Source organism: Lutra lutra, chromosome 6 (genome assembly GCF_902655055.1).
Source record: "Lutra lutra chromosome 6, mLutLut1.2, whole genome shotgun sequence".
Classification (NCBI taxonomy): Eukaryota; Metazoa; Chordata; class Mammalia; order Carnivora; family Mustelidae; genus Lutra; species Lutra lutra.
The window spans coordinates 130,669,794-130,690,298 of record NC_062283.1 but is presented as its reverse complement, the minus strand read 5'-3'; the positions used below and the strand labels follow the sequence as shown (position 1 = coordinate 130,690,298).

General features: G+C 36.8%; 1 protein-coding gene across 2 annotated transcripts in view; it reads left to right on the top strand.

Annotated features, from left to right (window-relative positions):
- The window catches only part of SESN1 (sestrin 1), a 119,709-nt gene that overhangs the window by 96,319 nt on the left and 2,885 nt on the right, over positions 1–20,505 (top strand). The window contains exons 1-8 of one of the 2 annotated variants that reach the window (XM_047732822.1): positions 2,434–2,674; positions 10,539–10,604; positions 11,406–11,606; positions 12,208–12,390; positions 14,052–14,294; positions 16,575–16,722; positions 17,868–17,980; positions 20,084–20,274. In XM_047732822.1, coding sequence (XP_047588778.1) covers positions 2,573–2,674; positions 10,539–10,604; positions 11,406–11,606; positions 12,208–12,390; positions 14,052–14,294; positions 16,575–16,722; positions 17,868–17,980; positions 20,084–20,274 — 1,247 coding nt within the window. In that variant the 5' untranslated portion in view covers positions 2,434–2,572. Of the gene's footprint in view, positions 1–2,433; positions 2,675–10,538; positions 10,605–11,405; positions 11,607–12,207; positions 12,391–14,051; positions 14,295–16,574; positions 16,723–17,867; positions 17,981–20,083; positions 20,275–20,505 lie in introns of those variants that run through there. The other variant, XM_047732820.1, reaches the window with a different exon arrangement.

The following is a 20,505-nucleotide window of genomic DNA, read 5'->3' as shown; positions in this document are numbered from 1 at the left end:
AAGGAAATATCTCAGAATTACTGTTACTTCTTGGATTAATCAGGATTCTTCCTAGAAGAAATAAAATGTTGAAATACTTAAGTACTAGCAAACTTTATAAAGTAACTGCTGACCTCTAATGATAACCTGTGATAAATATCAAAAGCCTAGTGCTTTCCAATTATTGTTCTGTGATCAGGATTTCATTTTTTTAGCAGATGTTTATTGCATGCCAAGACATGCCTAGCACTGCGGGTTTGTTAGGAGAAGCACCTTCAGGACATCTAGCCTACTCAAGAAGTGAACTCTATTCCAAACTTTTTTACTGAAAGATTTGAAACAAAACATTTCCAGAAGTGAAATCTACACAGCGATATTTGCAGGTTAATATATTGCTAGGAATTCTTAGTTACTGTAGATTTATTTGGAGGCAACCCTTTATGTTGGAGAATAAAGTAACTAATTCACCATACTCCATATTGTAAAGGGCAGAAATTAGTACTCTTTGAAGAACTTAAGTCAGTCTTTATAGAGACCATAAAGCAATCTTGACATTTAATAACTTAAAGGTCCTCAGTAAATCACTGAGTTAGGAGTTAAAATTATTTTTCTTTTTATGTAAGGCAGCATCAAAATAAATAATTAAACTGAAATTTCCTGGGGGGGGGGAAGTAATCCTAATTGCAGTTTCCTATACAATTTTACTGTATGCTTCTTCAGTAAATATTTATCAAGCTCTAAGGATCAAACCCTACTATATATATATATAGCTTGCAGTTTTGATTTGCATTTAACTATTTTAAACCATTTTTGGATTAGCTAAATGCATGCATTTCCTTTGCCTCTCATTAAAAAATAGAAAGTTAAGCATTTTCCATTTTGCACATGTATCATTTTAATGTCACCAACAAGGTTATGCCCTAGTAGACAACTGACCCCACTGTTTTATCCCTTCCAGAAAATAAAAGTCACAGCTCAACTCTTACAGCAGAGTCATTTTCATATACTTCTCTCATTATCTAGCAGTATGGCTCCCAACCTCATATATCAAGTCCATTTATGTTTCCAAGGAATTCCTCTACAACCAGTTTATCTTGGAGGGTATTGCTGCAAATTGAGTGTTTTACTGAGTTAATTTTTGCTCCTTGTTTGTTTGTGACTGAGTGGGCATTTGATTATATTGTTTGCTTTTGTGGTTGTGCTCAGAGGGAGAGAGCTTGGAAGCCTCTGTAGCCTTTTCTTTTGTGTTAATATTAACCCCAAATTGCTTTTCTTGATCAGTAAAAAAAATTTTTGCATGATTTTGCAATTTGTAAAAGCAGTGTATGAGAACACACAGCATTTACCTTATCTGGAGAAGATAAAAAATAACCATTTTAACCTGCTTTTAAAATATGACACTTTAAGAGCCGTAAGAGTAACTTCTCTGAGACATTGTAACCTCACTTCTAAGACAAGACTGAAACTTACTTGCATTTAGGAGTCCTGATTCTGTGTCTGTCAGTTTTATTGATTTAAACTCTGCTTGTTTCCTTCTGTCAGAATGTTCCAGCTTTTTTTTTCTCTTAACCCGAACATGTAAACTTTTGAAAACACAAGAGCAGACATGCAAAAAAAGATTTTATTTAAAAGTTGATTTTTAAAAGAAGTTAATGAAGCCGTGTAAGGAAATAGTGTTAACACGGGACTTGAGAGATTCGTGTTTCAAGGCCAGCAATGTCAGTTATTTATGCTCCTTTAAAACCTGTATTTTCTCGAGTTCCTCATCAGATTTCAAAGTGAGAAATTCTTTCTTTAGAACCCAGGGCACTTATGAGAACATTAGAAATTTTAAACCTTTGAATATACTCGCAAAGAGAAAGGAAATTCAGAGATTGGCACCAAGGCTTATTATCCGTGTAGGAGAATGATTTTATAGTTTGTACATAGCTTACCAAAACTAATTTTGTATTGAATAGAGGCCATAGGCCCGTACTTGTTCCAACATTCTGTGCCCATTCAGCGATGTTTGGGCATTATGGGAAAGGACGAAGGGGACTGCAGTAGTTCATAAAATGTAAAGCGAACTTGGTTCCTCCTGGGGGTGTCAGGGTCCGCACAGAGAGGCTGGTCGCCGTTTCGCTCAAGGTAAATGAATCCGAGAGGGTGGAAGGAGGTCAGGCTCTCGACTGCTGATGCTAGGGCAGGAGCACATTTGCCTTTCGCTGACGCCTAAGGGCCCGCGCTGCACCTTCAGCCATAGCGCCCCCCGGCCGAACCCGCTCCTGGCGTGAGAATTAGCTTCTGGGGGGAGCTCGGACGCTCGAGGTTGTTTTTCCGCCGGGCTGCCGCAGACCGCCCGTCACCCTCCGCTCCTCCGCGCTAAGGGGGCGGCACTCCGCGGCCCCGGGGGCCGGCATCGGCGCATGCGGCCGCCGTGCGGGCGGAGTGACGGCGGGGGCGGGGCTGCGCGGCTTGTTTGTCGGGGCCGCAGTGCTGCCGCGGTCCGCGCTGACTGAGGCGCTGCAGCCCGGAGCCCGGCGGTCAGGGCAGCGCTCGCCTTCTCGGCACCGCCGCCGTTCTCCTGCCCGTCGGCAGCGCTCCCCGCGCCGACATGCGCCTGGCCACCACAGCGAACGAGGCGTACACGGCCTCGCTGGCCGTCTCGGAGCTGCTGGGCTGCAAGCAGTGCGGCGGGGGCCGCGGCCAGGACGAGGTACCCGGGCGAGGGGCCGGGAGGGCGGGTACCGGGCAGAGCTGCCCGGGCTGCCCCGAGATCGCGACGCCTCCCCGCCTCCCTACCGAACAGCTGCGGAGAACGCTTCTCAGGGAGGGCGCCCCTGGAGCAACCGCCCGGCCGGCCGCGCAACCCGGCGGGGGCGTCTCGGGCTGGCCGGCGCCCCTCAGGGGAAGGGGCGGCCTGTGGTGGGTGGAGAGACGGTTTCCATCGTGAGTCGGGCCCGGGCAGAAAATGCTGAGGCTGGCAGCGACAGCCGCCTCGGTCCTTTAAATGGAAGTCTCCAAAACGTAAATAACGTTGTCTTCTGTACAAGTCTCCACAAGTCAGAACCGAACAAAGCTCTAGTCTTACTGTAGAACAGCCTGTGGATTTTTTTCCCCCTTCAGCGTCCTGTCAAAACAGATTATCAGTGACCCCCTCCCCCTTTGCCTCCTACTTAAAAAAAGAAAAAAATACATTGGAGTCAGTTGAAAGATAATGTTGCCTGGAATACGTATGTTCTGCCAGCTCTATGACGTTATGCAGTGCTCACCCTTGTTTATTAACCATCCCTTTTGTGTCTGAAATGGCCTTCAGAAAGCTGTTTGTCACATTTTGTATTTTTTCCTAAGTGGTTGTAAATAGGGCCCTATTTGAAAGTTGGGAATAAACCTAATTAAAAATCGAACCTTTAAAAGGCTCTTGATTCAAAAGGTGACAAGGAGAAAGTAGAGAAATAGTTATTAACATTTGAAATGAAATCAGAATGCTGTGTTGTCTTAGTTCAAGAAGTCCAAATAGGAAGTAATTTGTCTGCAGCATTGATTGCCCACTTAAATGACTGTTTTCGTATTTATATTTTTTGTAGATGGAGTCTGCATTGTGAGTATACCACATATAGTCATTTAACTTTAAATGAAGACACCTCCTCATGAGGTTTTTAGAACAAACTTTTCTAGATTTTTAAAATTCATAGGCACATAATACACTCCTGATTGTTTACAGATAATACAACCTTAAAAAAAAAAACTTGTTATAACTGTTTGTTTGGAAACTCTATCAAAGAGAGAAAACTGTATGAAAGTGTTGAAATAGCATTTATGGTTTCTGTTTGCAGGCCATAAGAGATCTTTTCTCATTTTGAATAGAAGTGATCCCCAGTCATTGGGCTTGAATAGATCTGTTATTTCTGGTGGTATTTGTGTGCAGAACCCTGGTTCTGGCCCAGATCTACAATCTCTAAATATAGCCATGTAAACTGGAAGATAAAGAGATACATTTTAGCTTGCACATTGATTACAGTGCTTATGGGATTGTATTTAGGAAGTGGCTGTAGAGTTCTATTTTATTTTTAACACACCCAGCATGTGGGAAAGTAAGTTAGGAAGTAGTGCTTTATAGGAAAACTTTACAAAAGAATTAAGAACATGACTCTCAAATGGCAAACTTACATAGTGCTTTAAAATGAGACACTTTTCAGGGATGGAACTCCTGATCAAAGTATAAAATATACATATGGCTAAATCAGCCTTACAAATCTAGTATTTTGAAGTCTGTGAGTTATTTTTTTAGAATGCATTTAATAGAAGACTGGATACTGGGAAAACGAGATAACTTTGAATATTTCTAAGTTCCCAAGTAGAGTTAATGACAGTTTTAAAAGAAGCACCAGTACATTTGTTATAGCAGGATTTTTTTTTAAGATTTTATTTATTTATTTGACAGAAATCACAAGTAGGCAGAGAGGCAGGCAGAGAGAGAGAGGAGGAAGCAGGCTCCCTGCCAAGGAGAGAGCCCGATGCAGGACTCAATCCCAGGACCCTGAGATCATGACCTGAGCCGAAGGCAGAGGCTCAACCCACTGAGCCACCCAGGCGCCCAGGATTTTTTTTTTTTTATAACACTTCTACATCTCTTCATTTTTAAAATTTTTGAATATCAGAAGGCTAGCACCCATCTGTAAGTGATTCTTCTGAAGTGATTCCCCTGCAGAAGGGAGAATGGAGTGGGAGCTTTCACATTTTACACAATTTATTGTTTCGTTGAAGTGTGTTTCAAAAAGCACATACTGCTTTTGTAATTTTTTTAAATCAAAATTAAACCAGTACTGTGGTTATTGGTATAAAATGTCTAGATAGTTTTTTAAAAGTGCCCCAAGTGCAGTGAGAAAAATTATTCAAATAACTTAATTATATTTACTTTTCAACTAGTTTTGCAAGTGGGTAAATACCAAAAGCCAAGAAATGCTTTTATTTTGCATTTGTGGCAAATCATTCATTCTTTCACTTAAGGATACTTCTATAGATTCATAAATGTATCTTTAATACATTTGGAAATTATGATTAGAACATACTTCTAGTGTACAAACACTGATTCATATAGTGAAATATATAGTGTTTCTGTGATACTGTCAAGTCAGCATTTTAAGAATTTTTATATAGTGAAAATGAGTGTGTTAATATTATACACTAATGAAGAAGTAGATCTTATGTCAGAGTTTTGCTGCAGTGTTGTCATGGCAGAGGCTGTTGCTCTCTTTTTCAAAATGCTGACGAGGAGGATTGTTGAGGAAAGAACTGTTAGTTCGCCTGTTAGTTTTTCCAGCCACACCTTCAGGGAGAGCCTGTGAGCTTTGTGCTGTGATTAGCATCTACATCTGCTTTTTTTTTTTTTTTTTTTTTTTTTTTTTTATTTATTTATTCGACACAGAGAGAGAGATCACAAGTAGGCAGAGAGGCAGGCAGAGAGAGGGGGAGGCAGGCTCACTGCTGAGCAGAGAGCCCGATGCGGGGCTCGATCCCAGGATCCTGAGATCACGACCTGAGCCGAAGGCAGAGGCTTTAACCCACTGGAGCCACCCAGGCGCCCCTACATCTGCTTTTTAAACAAGACCACTTGCTGTTGGCAGTTCTGCCTCTTAGAATCTGGATTGGCCAAAATTTGCTCCAAGTCTGTAATTCATTTTCTTTAACAGCTACAGATAAGGCAGAATCGAAGTAACCTTCAGGAAATTATGAAATGTGGTTCATTTAGCTTATGATCACCCTATTGAAGAACTGCAGTACCTTTTTAAAATCAGTACCTGCTAGAAAATAGCGTAACTAATTTTGTCATGTTGCCTAGGAAAAGAAGTGTTTCAAAAGTGAATTTTCCAGAAAGTTGAAACTTTTAACCTTTTAGAAACAAAGGATACTATTGTATGACAATAGTGGTATCCAAAAGGACCTTTAAGGTATCAAAACTCTTAAAGAGGCTCAAAAGAGTAATAATTAAAGATACCAACTGGATTTCTGGATTTCCTGGATTCAGCCTCTATCTCTACCACTCATAATACTGAGGCAGGTACTTGATTTTAAATTGTGTACATATATTTATATAACATTATATATAATTATAATTATGTTATAGAAATTATATATATATATATATATAATGTGATATATATAAAAATATAAATAATTTGTAAAATGATCTCCTGACTGCCTCAATCTGGACCGGGATAAATTGGAATGGAGTCTTAGAGTTCATCATATTCTTGTATCCTTCTCATGTACCTAGTCTATTAAGAAAGAGAACAAAGAACATCTTTTTGAGTCTAACCTTCAAATGTAGGAGAATAAATTGATGTGGGTCTAGAACAGTGCTATTTCCCATTATATCAGTCTTGACCAACTCTTTTTGTGAAAGACTTGATTTTTTAAAGTATGTGGGTATCCATCCCCCTTCTCCCATTTCCCCAGTCTTTTCTTTCACTTCCTCTTCATTTCTTTCCTATCATTTCCCTTTCTGCTTTTTTATGGCACAAACCTCTCACAACCTCTTCAGCCAAGTAGGAAATTGACCCTGGTAGTCTACGTGTGAGCTGCGTAAAATTCTATTTTACCTGGAACTACCCTTAAGTAAAATAATGAAATTGAAAATCTCAAATGTCAGAGACTTTTTCCATTCCTTTCCTTTCATAGTTTTTCTACTTTCTGTCTCCAGCTTTCTTGCCAGACAGGTACTTCATCAAAGAATGAATGTGACCTTAGAACCAAGAGGTTATTAGCATAATGGGTCTATAATCCATTCCCATGTTTGCTTTTGACTAACATCCTGCTTTGAAACACATAGTTTTCATTCTAAAAGAATATATTTCTAAAGGAACCAAGAAGGAAGGAAGGTTTTGCCCATTGAAGGCAAGGAATAGGGAGACAGTAATATCAACATAACCACCAAATTTGGCTGTAGGGGCGGACTTTCACAGTTTTGAGAATTACGTGGGACCATAGGAAAGACCCTTGCCTTACCTATAGGAAAATACTCCATTCCTGAAACTTTGATAGCCAGTTTCTTGGAATTCTAAAGCTATTCTTTTATGATAGTTGAATATATTTTTGGTATAGAAACAAAACCAAGTAATATAATTCAACCTCTTTAAGGCACATGTGCTATCAGTCTTGTTATTAAAAATATGTATATGCCACCCACATGTTGCTGTAGTTGTAAAATAAAGTCCTAGAAATGGAATTGTAAATGTTTTCCCCTGTCTTTACAGATAGTAACATAATACATACGTATTATGCACTTTGCTCCCCCACTATACTATATACACACACACACACATATACACTACATATATACACATATACATATACATATATATATATATATATATACTACATGTATATATACACTGTATATGTATATGTATATATCTATCTCCTGGAGATCTTTTAAAGCCAACTCATGTAGAATTGCTTCATTCTTTGTAAGGACTACATGCTATTCTAGTCTGCGGTCATACTACATTGAAAAAGTCTTGTTGAGTACTTAGGTTGTTTTATATCTTGTACTATTATAAACAATGTTGGAGTGATTGTCTTTTTACATGTGACATTTCTGTGAGTACAGGTTAACATATAAGACAAAATTGTTGACTCAGACAATTTCTGACTTCTTAATTTCAGTCATTATTACAAATTGCACTCTATAGGTTGTAGTAGTTTATACTTCCTACGTATTTCTTGATCTCATTTCCTCACACTTCAGAACACTCCCATTGAGGGAGAGGAGATGCAACATGGGGGGTTAAGGGGGTAGGAGAAGAGTAAATGAAACAAGATGGAATTGGGAGGGAGACAAACCATAAGTGACTCTTAATCTAACAAAACAAACTGAGGGTTGATGGGGGGAGGGGGGTTGGGAGGGGAGTGGGATTATAGACACTGGGGAGGGTATGTGCTAGGGTGAGTGCTGTGAAGTGTGTAAACCTGGCTATTCACAGACCTGTACCCCTGGGGATAAAAATATATGTTTATAAAAAATAAAATTAAAAAAAAATGTGTACTTACCAACCAGAAAAAATACACCTCAAAGTTTGCAAAAAAAAGAAATGTGTAAGTAATGAATGGCTGTTTATCCACCTCCTCTTCAACACAGCCTATTATTAAACTTTTGATCTAAAGCAATCTTTTAGGTGAAAAATAGTATCTCAGTGTAGTTAACTTGAAGTTTGATTGTGAGGTTGATCATTCTTCAGCCATTTGTATTTTCTTTTCTTGGAACTGTCCATGTCCTCTGTTAATTTTTCTGTCAGGTTTTTGGGGGTTTTCTGATTTGTAGGAATCTTCATGTATTCAAGAAATTTAGCCCTTTTGATATAGGAGTTGCAAATCTATTTTGCAGTTTTCTGTTTGCTTTTGACTTTTTATATGTTTATTTTTCCCATGTGAAAGTCTTTTATATCATCAGACTTATCAGTCTTCTATTTTATAACATCTGGGTTTTATGGCATTCTTAGGCCTAACTTCATTCTATGAGTGTTTTCCTCTAACACTAATGTTTTCTTGTTTTTGTTTTTACACTTACCTCTGAAGTATTGAGTCAAGTATGATTTATGGTTCCAACTTCACTTTTTTCTGAGTGGTTATCTAGTTGTATCGATATTATTTGTTGAATAATCTGTTTCTCCTCCATTTGAACTGCTACCTTTTTATATACTAAGGCCTCAAGAGAAATAGTGTCTCTTAGGTATAAAATGAATAATAAACCCTTGAAATGGGTGTATTCCTAAAATGCATCTTATTTAAATAAGATAGTGAAGAAATTAGAAGGAATAAATATTGATTTTAATCTTAATGTTTTGCCCCATATATTTTGTTTGAAATCTATGTAATTGGATCAGAAATTCAGCAGTTAGAAAGGCTAATAGAGTCATTGTTTTTATATAAATGGCTGCATTTGTGCCAAGATGATGTATTGAATAGCAGGGATGTGGGCTTTTTTCTTGCATTTTTTATAGGCTACTAAAATCTGGCCATGTGCTACTAAATGCACATGGCCAGACCAGTGAATTGAGTGCCTCCTCTAATGAAGGCTTCAGTTAGAGCACTGCTGTGTTGAGTCTCAGTGTGGAATAACTGGAGTAAGGCATCACTGGCTTCCAGCACATGGCTATTTGAATTATATTTCATAGATTTAGTTGGCAGTTATAGCCCACTTTGAATCCAAGTCTTAAGTACTCCCAATAAGGACTTACTTCAGTTTTGTCCTGCCTGCCTAATTTTAAAAAGTCCATTCTGCTCAAAAGGTTTTCATTCACTTGGACCAGATTTTTTGAATTGGTGCCACGTATCCATCTCTGTTTGCTCCCCCCCTCTTTTTTTCTTTTGTTGAAAGGAACATCCTGAAGGACTTTTGGAAGCAGTAGAGAGTTGAAATAATATTTGTATGTAATTATATAAGCAAGGGTTGATAATTAGATGTGTAAACTCTAGAAATTATTTTTGTTTGTTTTCTTTGAAACCAGATTGGTTGATAAGACATGAACCTTAAAAAAAAAAAAAGTTGTATTATTTTAGTTTCTGTAGCACTCTGTATTGGGGGAAAAGATGGACCCCTACTGCTTGATTATCAGTTTTTGTTAACCATATTATACTGTCACATAAAATATAGGATTCTAGTAGACTCCAGATACAGGATTCTAAATTCACTATGTCAAAGGGCAGAAAACCTTTATTTCTTATATCTTAATTAGTTGAGCTTCTCAAAAATATAAGGAGGGGTGCCTGGGTGGCTCAGGTCATGATCCCAGGGTCCTGGGATTGAGCCCCACCTCGGTTCCCTGCTTGGTGGGAAGCCTGCTTCTCCCTCTCTCACTCTCCCTGCTTGTGTTCCTTCTCTTACTATGTCTCTCTCTGTCAAATAATAAATAAAATCTTTTATATATATGTGTATATATATATATATATAAACAAAGATGATAACATTATATTGTATAAAAAACTTAAAGCAAACTCACAAAATTAGTTTCTCTAAGATTGTTTTACTCTGCCACAGAGAAAACATGCCCTGCGGTAATTTCTCTTTTGTGGATTTAAGTCACTGCTTTCTATATTTCATAGTATTCCTTCTCTTACTGTGAAGTGTTATTATAGCTGTAATGATAATTACACTCCTTTTAGTTTAAGACATCTAGGTAGAAGTTAGGACTTTCTCATTTCCTGACAAGATACATAGGGATTAGTGTTTTGGTGGGTCGAGTTTTGGATATACAAACACATTGGTCTTATTTTGTATCACTGACAGTCCACAGGGTTGATTGCTCTGTGCTGAACTTTCTGTTCTAGACTTTCTGCCAAGTACTTTATGCAAAACTCTGTTTTTAGTGAAGCGGGTTTTATTGTCTTTAGTCATATTATAAGCTCTTGTCAGCTATGCGATGCAAACAGAGGAGTTGGTATGTATATATAGCAATGAAAACAAACCACCAAAACAAGCCTGTCTCTGTTCAACTGGTTGTTTTTCCCTCCCATTCCTGTAGCCTCAGTTCATGTTGTTTACTGCTGGAGGCTTGAGATGGTGTAATTTTCTTTTCTAGGAACTTGGAATTAGAATTCCTCGACCACTAGGACATGGACCAAGCAGATTCATCCCAGAAAAGGAGGTATGTTGTTTGTGAAAGTACATGTTGTTTGTGAAAGTACATAGTGAACTGTATGCTTTTAAGGAAAAGCTTTCATGACCCACATCTTGGCATCTGAACAACTGTTGGACAACATGTTTTACTCAGTGTTGATCACAGTTAATAATCATGCTTTGGCAGCGAATCTGTGGTATTAGAAAGCTGTTACAGTCAGGTTGATTTCTAGTATTTCATGATGCTTTTCTAACACCCACATTTAATCAAGGAAAGGTAAGACTTGTTTTTGACCAGTGATTCTCCATCTCCTCATATTTGGATGTTTAGGTGTCTGCCCATAGGCTGAGTTACTGGGTCAACCATCTCCACAGACTGGTATCAATGCAAGATTGCATCTTTAATTCTAAATATGTAGACGTTTCTGTGCTTTGTTTTCAAAGATTGTTTGATGTTAATTTTGGTTCTCCTTAAATGAGTGAGAGTAGGCGTTACAAGGAAAGGGGAAAAGCTTTAGTGTCTGTTTGCAAGCTCTGCAAATTTGATAATCTAAATCTGCTACTTTATCTGGATTCTGGCCAAGTCTGCAAGCAACCTTTCTAGATGGCCTTTAATGTTCAACCTTTGTTGTTTATCTCCTTCTACATAATATGTGACTGTTTATTCTTCTATTTTGCTACCGGTTGAGTTATATTTTCAGAGTTATAACATCTCTCTCCAGTCGGATTTAACCTGCTTCTAGATGACACTTAAAGAAAATAGGTATACACTGCATTCTAACACCAATTTACAATTTATGTAACCATGGTTTTCCTCTCTTTCATACAGATTCTCCAAGTGGGGAGTGAAGACTCACAGATGCATACTTTATTTGCAGATTCTTTTGCTGCTTTGGGTCGTTTGGATAACATTACATTAGTGATGGTTTTTCACCCACAATATCTAGAAAGTTTCCTAAAAACTCAACACTATCTACTGCAAATGGATGGGCCATTACCCCTACATTATCGGCACTACATTGGAATAATGGTTTGTATACATAAAGTGAAAAATCCTGCCTCCTTTATTAATCTTTTTAAGAGATGGCTAATGCTTTAAATACAGGATAAATACTTATATTCTGACTTCTAATTGGATTCCTGTTAGGTATTATGTGGTTTTCCTCTTTCTAAGTAAGTATACTCTCAAGTGTAACAGTAAAAAGAAATATATATTTATATACTCTTGAGAACCATTTTCCATTAAATGAGAATAAAGAACAACAAAGGATTTAGTCCACTATTACAGATAGCTCACATTGACATAAGTGGTGCTACTCCTGTTCAGTTTTTAAATTATACTCCATTATTTTTTAAATTATACTCCATTATTTAATGGTTGGCACCTTTATTGAAGTTTGTTAATCTGAGGATCTGAAAGTTGTTATATAAATACAATTTCTAAGGTTCAAATACTTTTATCATATATTTTGTTTGTTCTTGGGGTATTTTGGAGGTGCTTTCTATGGTATGTGTGATCTTTTTTAATGTTTATATGAAACTATTTCTGTAGTTTATGGAAAATTTGCAAACATACTAATCAGAAACTTTTAATATTTATAGCTGGATTGATCTTTTTGTTTTCTCTTAAGGCTGCAGCAAGACACCAGTGTTCCTACTTAGTGAACCTCCATGTAAATGATTTCCTTCATGTTGGTGGGGACCCCAAATGGCTTAATGGTTTAGAGAATGCTCCTCAAAAACTACAGAATTTAGGAGAACTTAACAAAGTGTTAGCGCATAGACCTTGGCTTATTACCAAAGAACATATTGAGGTAAGTAGAAGTAATATATCTAGGGTGTCCCTTAGAGATTTTTTTTTTAAATAGACTTTTATTTTTTAGAGCAATTTTAGGTTTACAGAAAGTGCAGAGTTCCTGTATTCCACTGCCTAGAACCTCCCCCCAAGTCTTTCCTATTAACATCTAGCATTATTATGGTATATGTGCTGTAATCAAAGAATCAATGTTGATATATTACTCTTAACTAAAGTCTGTAGTTTACATTAGGGTCCACTCTTTGTGTTCTACAGGTCTATAGGTTTTGACAAATGCATGTCATCTGTCCACCATTATATTATCATATAAAATCGTTTCACTGCTCTAAGAATCCTCTGTGCTCCACTTAATTTATCTCTCTCCCCTGATCATTTTACTATCATTTTGCCCTTTCAGAATGTTAGAGTTGGAATCATACAATATAGTGCCTTTTCAGATTAGCTTCTTTTACTTATCAATATGCATTTAAGATTCCTCTGTGCATTTTGTGGGCTTGATGGCTCATTTCTTTATTACTGAATAATACAATGTAGGGAGGTACCACAGTTTATTTGAAAGCCATCCTGGTTATTTACTGTTTTGAGCATTTCGGGGAGTGGTGGATGTAAGTTTTCAATTCAGGTAAATAACTAGGAATACGGTTGTTGGATTGCATGGCAAACCTATATTTAGCTTTGTAAGAAAATGAAACAGTCTTCTTAAGTGGCTACAGCAGTTTGCATTCCCACCAGCAGTGGATGAGCATTCCTTTTTCTCCACATCCTTACCAGCATTTGATGTATCAGTGTTTCAGATTTTAGCCATTCTGATAGGTGTGAAGTGGCATCTTATGTATCTTTTTCAAATGCAATTAGAAGTAGTTCTTTCTGGTTCTGTTTATTAATAGAATAAAGGTAGATTGACATTCCCTAAAAGTAACTACCGTGCAGTAGAAATTCTTAAAAATACAACATATTTTGGGGCTTATCTTTCTATTTCATAGAACATTTTAGATATTATTACATAATTGAAGCATCTGATTAAGATATAAAATTTGAATATGATTAACGTAGTGTCTTTTGTATCATCTGGTAACGGAAAATTATACAAGATTATAAAACAGATAATGAAGCAGAAGGGATACAAATTTGTAAGACTTTGAAAAATCATAGCCTTTACCTTGAACGTAGTTTTAAAAATAAATATAATTTGATGATGTAGGAATATTCAGAGTCAAGTTGTTCAAACGACTGTCTTTAAGATTTCTTGAGAAAGCTTGATGATAGAGAAAAACACAGGCATATTTTATACAGTAGCTGTCACTTGAAATACATTGGATTGAGACTTTGAACTAACAGCAGTTAATGCATTTATAATCCACCATCTGAAATATGGCAACTGCATTTAAGCAAAGTGCATTCTATTACATTTAAATCAGGATTTCAGAAAATCAAAATAATAATGAAAGTGTCATTAGCAGGTTATGTTAAGCTCTATTTGAGAATAAGTAATTATTTTAGCAAATTCTGGGTTCTGCATGTCTCAAATTATAATTTTACTCTAGGTTTTATGTAGTGACTAATCCTGTTTTAAAGAGATTAAATACCAAGATGAACTATTCACTTTTACCAATACCGTAACCCAGTGTATAAATATGTTCTCATTTTTTTTTCCTTAAGGGACTTTTAAAAGCTGAAGAGCACAGCTGGTCCCTTGCAGAACTAGTACATGCAGTAGTTCTCCTCACGCACTATCATTCTCTTGCCTCATTCACATTTGGCTGTGGAATCAGTCCAGAAATTCATTGTGATGGTGGCCACACATTCAGACCTCCTTCGGTTAGTAACTACTGCATCTGTGACATTACAAATGGCAATCACAGTGTGGATGAGATGCAGGTCAACTCAGCAGGAAATGTTTCGGTAAGTATTATCTGTTACAGGATTATCATCCTAAGACTAATCACAGTAATTGCTGTTTTATTATTTTTTTCATGTGACTTAGAAAACCCACCCTTGAAGTCCATAGAGATATTAGGCCCTTCTATCTGTTCATTCCTCTAAATGCCCAGCACTCATTTAGTGCTAAGGGATATGTAAAATTTTAAGACCCTTGAGTAATTTTAGGATCAGGAGCCATCAGCATGTGCCCCATCAGAGCCAGCTAATATTGGATGGGTGCTGCAATGAGATGAGGGGAGGCTGAGATCATGCAACTTGGTGGTCCAAGACTTCCTGATTCTGATCACATTCTTTTCCTTCCTTTTACATAAAAGAAACAGGCTGGTTTCATAATTATCTTTCAGAAGATTTAATCAGCCTTTACCTGGAAATTTCTCCTTTTAAAATTCTTTCTCATGTTTAACTTGGCACAAATATATATAAAAGTGAATGTAAATTTATTAAAACATTTTCACTTCTATTACTCCTTTTGTCTGGCTTTTATATTTTCTCAATTTTGTTATTCCTTTGAAACAGATTAGAACAAGTTGAATTTTCTATAAGCAGGTTTTAATTTCCTGAATATGAGGAGTCAAAATTCCTTTTTCATTCCTTTGCTGTAGTGAAAGTTTACTTATGTTTCCAAAGAGAAATCACAGAAACAGCATCACAGTCTTCTGAATACTTTGCATAGATTTTCTGAGTTATATTATTCCTTTGGAGCAGATTTAAACAGTTTGAATTGCCTTTAGTGTATATATTTGACAGTGGGCAAGTTACCTAACCTCCCTGAGCCTCTGTTCTTTCATTCATAAATAAAGGTCAAACACAAGGTTGAGGTTTAAATGAAATGTCTCTAAAGAAGTAAAAGGCCTAATACAGCTGGCATGTATCAGGTGCTAAATAAGAAGTAGCATTTACGTACTGTGAGATTAGCACATGAAGGGAAATATTTTTCCCAGAGTTGATCACTGCTGTGCTGACAAGGTTCAAGACCATGAGCTTCACCCTCTGTTGAGCTACCTGGATTCATGTTATAGCCCCACCTTCAGCCACTGATTATTAAAACATAAGGGTTATGAGATGGTCTAAGGCAGAGTATATATCAGTTGCTAGGATGCTTGGAGTTGGATTGTTGTCCTTCCCCACGTTGGATTTAGAACAAGGCTAAAGAAGATAATGGGGTGGGTGGAGTCTCACAGCACCTTTGGAAGGGCCAGAACTTGCCTTAAATCTTCCTCAACTAATAAGTATTTTGTCTATCAGTGCTTAAGAGAATTAGAATGTAGGGGGCACCTGGGTGGCTCAGTGGGTCAAAGCCTCTGCCTTCGGCTCAGGTCATGATCCCAGGGTCCTGGGATCAAGCCCCAAGTTGGGCTCTCTGCTCCGCAGGGAGCCTGCTTCCTCCCCTGCTTCTCTCTGCCTGCCTCTCTATCTACTTGTGATCTCTGTCTGTCAAATAAATAAAATCTTCTAATTCTCTCTGGAGAGGCCACCTCTTAATGCTGAAATGGTTATTAATTAAGTGAAAAACTTTGTTTCATTATAGAAAATTCCAAAACTTGTACTTTTTGTGTATGTATTTGTGCAAAAAGGCAGGAATGCTTTCCTGGACAGCAGACAAATGAGCAGTAGCTTTAGTTTGTAGGTAGGTACAGTTAGCACTATGTATATATGTACTCCGGACTACTTAGAAGTAGGATTTTGAATATAACAAGTCAACTTGAGTTGTAGTATATTTTGGGGGAATCAGTTCACTACAAATTGTGACTGCCAGACCCATTTGCAGAGGTCAGGTAGAGAATTCCAGCCCTGAAAGGACAGGTTTCATTCTTAACTGGCAAATTAGAGCTGATTACTATAATTTGAAGACATCATCATCATGACATGACAATACACCCAGTGTGCATAGTTGATGCAAAACCACTTATACTTTGTATCTTATTTAAGTGAGCAGTTTCTGTTTATATTGACAATTAGTTTTAAATTTTAATTCTTAAAACTTAGCATTAACAGTAAGATATTATTACTGATTTTGTAAGGTAAAAATGTGTTCTTAAAATCATTTTTTTTAATCTGCATATCTATATATGTAACAGGCCAAAATAATTCTATTTTTTAATCATTCTTGTACTTTAAAAATCTACAGTCTATTTTTCCTATATTCTGTTCTGTTTCATAAGAATTTGTATCCTAATAAGAAAATTTTAAAATTTCAACCTTTATCTTACATATGTAACATTAGTTGTATTTTCTCTTTAGGTAAGTGATTCCTTCTTTGAGGTCGAGGCCCTCATGGAAAAGATGAGGCAGTTACAAGAATGTCGAGATGAAGAAGAGGCGAGTCAGGAAGAGATGGCTTCACGTTTTGAAATAGAAAAAAGAGAGAGCATGTTTGTCTTCTCTTCAGGTAAAAGCAATCATTACATTGTCAACAAAATTTCTGTTGCTTACCAAAAAAGAGCCCCACTTTATTTAAAGAATTTAAATAAAAGTTTCAAAACATCAAATGTTTTTCCTTTTAGAGAGGCTATTATTACATAGGTATTCCTACTTATAAATAAAGCAGGCAACCGAGAAAAGGAAGTTATAGTATAAATAGCACTAGACTAAAAGAGGATATTTGAGTTTTAGTACTAAAATTCACTGCCAATAAGCTTTGTGAATGTAAGTCACTTAACATATGAATGTTCTTTTTCCTCCTCTTTAATATTAGGAAATTGAGTTCATAAAGCCCTAAGGTTGCTTTTCAGCTTTAGAATTCAATGATTTATGCAAAGAAGCTATTTATTAGCTAACAACAAACTTAAATCCTTTATGTTTGGCCTTTATATACAGGCTATAGGATTTAATATTTAAACCAGGTAATTTAAAGGAAAAAAGTTAAAGTATCTCAAAATGTCTTTTGATAACAGAGTGGGATAAAGAGTGTATGTGTTAAAAGCCCCAAGTTTCCTAATAGCAAAAAAAAAAAAAATCAAATTTGTATAAATGAAGGTTGGATGTTCTCTTGTTTCTCCTTGAAGAAAAGTTTTTGTTTCTATTTTCTTCAGATAAACGTGAAAATAATCCCAAAAGTTCAGGAAACGTTATAAAAAATGATTCACCATTCCAGAATTGTTTCTAGGACCTTTGAGGTGTTAGAGAGATCATATTATATATTATAGAACATTGATATTCAACCAGAAATAGTCTTTAAGTGTTAAACTATAGAGCATAGATGATTTATCACCATAAAGATTATCCAAAAGTATGTTCAAATTTTGTGTGCATACTTTTAAAGTAGCACTTGATATCTAAAATTAGAGTGGGGACGCCAGAGGGTGTATGAAAGAGAGGAATGCAAAGCATAGTAAATTCAACCATGAATATTTGTTATAACAGAGAATCTTATTACATTCCATTCACTGGTAAGTAAGCTATTTCTCTCTGTGGTTTTCAGACTTTAACTACTCAGTGTCAGAGAAAGGGTTATCTTATTTTTACTTGTAAAATGAATTTCTAGCATCCTGTTTTTGAAAAGCTTTCAGTGAGTTTTTTGTTTAATTATTTCAGATGACGAAGAAGTCACACCAGCAAGAGATGTGTCTCGTCACTTTGAGGATACTAGTTACGGCTATAAGGATTTCTCTAGACATGGGATGCATGTGCCAACATTTCGAGTTCAGGTAAAATTGCGACTTACTGTTATGCACATGACAGGTTAGAAGTACGTCAATCTGACTTAAAATAAGAAAAAGTCCCCTGGATTTGAGAATTACAAAATGTTGCAGAAAGAAATAACTTTTCTATGTCAGGCAGTTCCCTTAAATTTATTTTATTGTTAAAGTTCATAAACCAGTGAATCAGAAATCAAAACACATTCATCCATAAAACTAAATCGCAATAGTGGGTTAGGTTCCCAGATATCTGGTGCGCTAAAACTCAAGTCCCTGATATATCTGAGCCATGAATAACAGTAGCATGCACAGCACTGGCTTTTCTCCCCTCTTCCTGTTGAGCGCCAGTGCTACAACGAGGCTCTGATATGCACCAGGCCTCAGTGACAAGAGAAATGTCCCCAGCAACTCAAGCATTATATGTATGTCGGTGGAAGGAAAGAAGATGAAAAAAAAAAAAAAATCAGAAGTGAAAGATATGCTTTATTCTTTTTAGAGAGAGTAAGTTTTTGTTTTCTTTTTGTTTTGTTTTTAATTTGGGCGAGTTTTTACAGATACAATAGAAAATTAATCAGGACAATTACAGTATCCTAATTCCCTTCAAAAGGTGTACTGAGTGTTATTGGAAGCAATGAGGATTCACATAAATGTTATTCCAAAAGTACTTAGCAATTATCTCTTAGAGTGAATACAATTAAGTGATGTAGGGAATAGAATTATTGTCGGTAGACCCAGTTCCTTTAGCTCCCCAATCACTAACTTTGAAATACACAGTAAAACTCCTCAGTACAGTTGTGTATATATTGAGTTCATGAAACTTAGGAACCTAGTCATCCTCTAGGATACCAGGCTCCTTCTTTGTTTTTGCTTAGCAGGAGGCACGATGCTAAAAGTGCTTTGCAAACATCTCTCAGTAGCTATGTTCTCTGGTTCCACAATAAAAGTTGAAAATCATCAGTTAGCAAATATTTATTCCGTGCTCTAAGCTTTGTAAGACTGCTTCCAATCCAGTTGATTAGTAGAAACATACTGCAGCCTAAGTGTATTTTTTAAATAGTCTATTGCATAAATATTTAGATAGGTAAGTAAAGTATTTAATTCAGATTAGTTGATACTCCAGCTTCCTTAATTATTGTGAAGGGCTAATGTTAATAACTTTTATCAGAAACGTGAATATTTGAGACCTATAGGATTTTGTTTCTTTGCTCAAGTGATGAAGATGGTATTTATAGGGGCAAAAATTTGGCACAAGGAAGAGTTATAGAATATTTCTACTTGATAGTATAATTGTGTCATGAAATAAAATTGAAGAGATCATGTAGACCGGAAATTTTACGGAGTAAATTAGGATTTGAAAGATTTAAATGATCCAGAAGCATGGGCTTGGGAAAGCAGAGGAGACTATAGGCAATAATTGAGCTTCAGTTGAGAGACAGAGTGAGGGAAGGGATCATAAAGAAGTTGGCTGGGCTGCTAAGTGTTTGAAGCAAAGGATCCCTACTTCTGATTAGTGGGCAGCTAGTTTAAAATTGGTCAGGTTTGTAGGTTTGGGGATCAGAGTGATAATATACCAAAGAGGTGTTCCAGGAAAATTAATATGAGAGCAACCTAGTAGTGTAGGGGCTTATTTTGCTTGAGGTAGAAAGAAAGGAAGCAGGAAGATTTAATGTAGGAAAACGAATTAGGGAACTCAGCACTAAGAGAAAGCAGGGAGGAGGAAAAGGAATGAGTGGTGGTTATGAATTAAAAATGTACAAAATTTGAGGACTGTTGGAATAGCTGCGGTGAGGGAAAAGGAGAGAGGACTCCCAAGATAGGTTGCCTCTGGATGCTGAATGAGGACAGAGTGAGAGGAAGCTGAAAATGGGTAGTCTATGTGTAAGAAAGAATCCCATTGGTTTTTTACACTCACTGAGTTACAAAAGCTTTGTGTGCTGCAGTATAGAAATTGAAAACATCAGATTAAACTGCAGGTCAAGCTGGGAACTAGGATGCACTAGAAAGGCAGGGGATTCCATCTGCCAATAATCTCACCATCGACAGAACAGTAGACATAGAACTATACTTGGCCACATTTTAATTATTTGCATTTGTTCTGTTTTCTGTATTTAGGACTATTGCTGGGAAGACCATGGTTATTCTTTGGTAAATCGCCTTTATCCAGATGTGGGACAGTTGATTGATGAAAAATTTCACATTGCTTACAATCTTACTTATAATACAATGGCAATGCACAAAGATGTCGATACCTCAATGCTTAGACGAGCTATTTGGAACTATATTCACTGCATGTTTGGAATAAGGTTAGTCTGTTTTCTTATGTTTATAAAGAAATATTTTCCTCTAGACTCAATTATTCAGGTGCTTGGAACACACATATACAAATGCTCCCATCACAATAGCTTATTTTTATGCTGCTTATGAACGACTCTTTCCTAGCTAGGCAGAAGGGAGTTAGGGACATTGACAAGAGTTAAATGACAGATGCCTCCGGGGAAGACGAGGGCAAGCAAGCTGGTCCTAGAGCATAAAGG